The following is a 2,931-nucleotide window of genomic DNA, read 5'->3' as shown; positions in this document are numbered from 1 at the left end:
AAGAAATCAAGTTCTGGCTCAATCTAAGTTGTCACTATATTCACTCCTCTCTGTCGGGAGCTATTTTAAGGGGCAGCAGTTTGAATTCTGCCTTTCCAAATATTTAAATGCCTGTCAACCTCAGCAGAGGCATCGAGAGCTTGGGTGGTTTTCTTTTTTTTCTGTTTTCTAACAGCGATTTACTCTTGGTGATTATGTTGTCAGACTGTGAGCTGCTCTTCATCTGTGCATTAGAAAAGTCATGAAACCCTTAGTAAAAGTTTTCCTGTAGTATGAACATTGAAATTCTGAATTCTTGCCTTTCTATTTATTTAAAGACACAAAGTAAGGAAAATTAAATTCTCAAGTGATGATTTACTCATGATTCCCAGAAGTGAGTTTTCACCTCTGAAAGCAGTATGCAGATGGACAACGTTTTAATTTGTGTGCCTATGGGCACACAAATTTTAGGGCAACTTTCTCAGTCCATCTTGTATACTTAATAAATTTCTGTGAAACTGTGAAGAAAAAAGTGTTATTTTATGAAGTACTTAGATGGAGTTGTATTGAATTAACTTTCTGAGTGAAATATTTCTCAGTACGTGGTAAAATGAGATTCTACCTGTTGGTATCAACACGTGCATGATTTTGAGGGGAGGGTTGTAAATGGGAAGGTCACTCTTGGTGAAGTATCTTGAGACAAAACTCACTATTTCTTTTGATTTTAGAATCTCTGTCATTAAACTACATAGTGCTTTTGCTTTATCCAAGCAGTGTTATCCTCTAATCAATGGGAAGTTTCAAAAAAGAGCAGCTTTGTGGAACAGTTGAGTTCAAAGCCTCCTTTTCCTTTTCAAAACAGAAGGATGATGACATTGAAGAGGGAGATCTTCCCGAACACAAGAGGCCTCCAGCACCAATAGATTTCTCAAAAATTGATCCAGGCAAGCCTGAAAGTATCCTGAAGCTGACGAAAAAGGGGAAGACTTTGATGATGTTTGTCACGGTGTCGGGAAGTCCCACAGAAAAGGAGACGGAAGAAATCACTAGCCTGTGGCAGGGCAGTCTCTTCAATGCAAACTATGATGTACAAAGGTAAGCTGCTGTATGCAAGGATAAAATTCTTGCTTTTACAGAACCTTTGTTTCTTTCTTCCTGAAAATCTTTTCAGCTGTTCATCCTGTACCCTTCCCCACCTGCACTGTCCATCACTATTCCTTTGTTTCTGTCAGTTTATATACCAATTTGTTTTAAGTCACGTTATAAAAATTCTGGTGTGGGGCAAAAACCTTTTTAATGCTTATGCATGATGTATGTGTAGACTAGTTTCTTTTTATCTCATTACGTCTCAGCCTATTTATCAGTTTTAGCTGCAGTAGTTTGCCTTTATGTGCTTGATGGAAAACATCACACTTGGAAGACTTGTCACACAAAAGGCTTTTTGTTCCCCTGGCTAAAAAATGTCATTTTTCTCTCAGAGAGGGAGGATCATTTTGAAACAGAAGAGTGTTGTGCTTTTGAATTGAGGCTGAGAAGGGTTGCAGCAAGTGTATAAAGCAAACTTAATGCCCGTTAGTGGATTTTACATAGTGCCGAATTAGTTCTTGAGTTTTCTTTATATCTTGCTCCTCCTTGGTTCTTTATAAACTTAATACATTTCATTGCTACTTGTGCTAGAAAATTGTTCTCTTGTCCCCATCCCCAGGTAACAACAACAAGATGACCAACTTCGTGCTCTTAAATGTATCCCTCGGTTGTGGAGGTGCTCTGAGTTAAGCAAAATGTTGTAGCACGTGAAAGGCATAGAGCTAACTGAAAAAATACGTATCTTTCCTCTAGGTTTATTGTTGGCTCAAATCGTGCCATCTTCATGCTACGTGATGGCGGTTATGCCTGGGAGATCAAAGACTTTCTGGTAAATCAAGAAAGGTGTGCAGATGTTACTCTGGAAGGTCAAGTTTATCCTGGCAAAGGAGCAGAAGAAAGTGAGAAAGTGAAAAACAAAACAAAACCTGAAAAAGCAAAGAAGAAAAAAGATGCAGACAAGAAATCTAATAGCATCAAAGAGGACAACCGAGCAACCAACCAGAGAGAGGATCTATGACGGATGCGGTGACCAGACTGAATGCTGCTCTGCTATTCCTTGAAGGGAAACTAATTTTTCATACAATTCCTGGCTTTACTGTGGGGAGAAGGAGGGAAGCAGAGATTACTGAGGTTAAAAGACTTCTATGTTGAAATACACCGGTTTACTTATTAATATTGGCCATTTGTTTAGTTACAGGAAAGGTAATGTTTAATACCAACAATTGACTACTTTAGTTTGTAATTTTTTATGCTTTTGTTGTTGTTTTAAAATTAACATACAAATCTGTGTGTCTAACCTCACAAACTTAGTTGAAGAGGAAAAGAAGAAATACAGTCTCGGAACATATTGCTGTTCATCTGTAGTAGCTGTGTCCATCTTGGGTATGCACGTTAGTCATTGATTCATAGCTGCTGTTAAATAGCAGGGTACAGTGCTGAAAGATTCTCTTGGAAGCCAATTTGCTAGACTCAGTTGGCAAAACCGGCTAAAATTGTAAAGAATAATGTTACAGTGGCCAAAGACGCATGAAATTATGGCATTTAGGACGTGTCTGGTTAGACTGCTTGTTTCTTTAAAGTAAAGAAAACCCATTCTGTATGGCCCCAGAAATCCACAGAAGCGCTTAGAAGCATGGTGAAAGCTAAGGCAGATACTTGGCTAACGCGCTCCAAATCAGTGCAGAAGGTAGATTCTGTACCCATCAGAAGTGATGCTGGGATGTTAGTGGAATTACAGTACGCACATGAGCAGTGTGGGGGTGAAAGGAAAAGCCAGATTCATGCCATTCAGATTGCTCTTGCTGCCAAAGATCTGTGCCTGTGGAAGCAAATGTTATGTATGCCCCATTATCTAGACAGTGAGCT

At 39.0% G+C, this 2,931-nt stretch overlaps 1 protein-coding gene across 1 annotated transcript; it reads left to right on the top strand.

Moving 5' to 3' along the window:
• Positions 1-841: 841 nt before the first annotated feature.
• MESDC2 (mesoderm development candidate 2) lies at positions 842-2,263 on the top strand (the record flags this gene model as incomplete). The annotated part of the gene is made up of 2 exons (XM_009695620.1): positions 842-1,074; positions 1,819-2,263. Coding segments are annotated over 2 exons (498 nt in total), but the record flags the coding sequence as incomplete, so codon positions are not given.
• Positions 2,264-2,931: the final 668 nt, after the last annotated feature.

Source organism: Cariama cristata, unplaced genomic scaffold (genome assembly GCF_000690535.1).
Source record: "Cariama cristata isolate BGI_N322 unplaced genomic scaffold, ASM69053v1 scaffold11962, whole genome shotgun sequence".
Lineage (NCBI taxonomy): Eukaryota > Metazoa > Chordata > Aves > Cariamiformes > Cariamidae > Cariama > Cariama cristata.
This window is presented reverse-complemented; position numbering and strand designations above follow the sequence as displayed.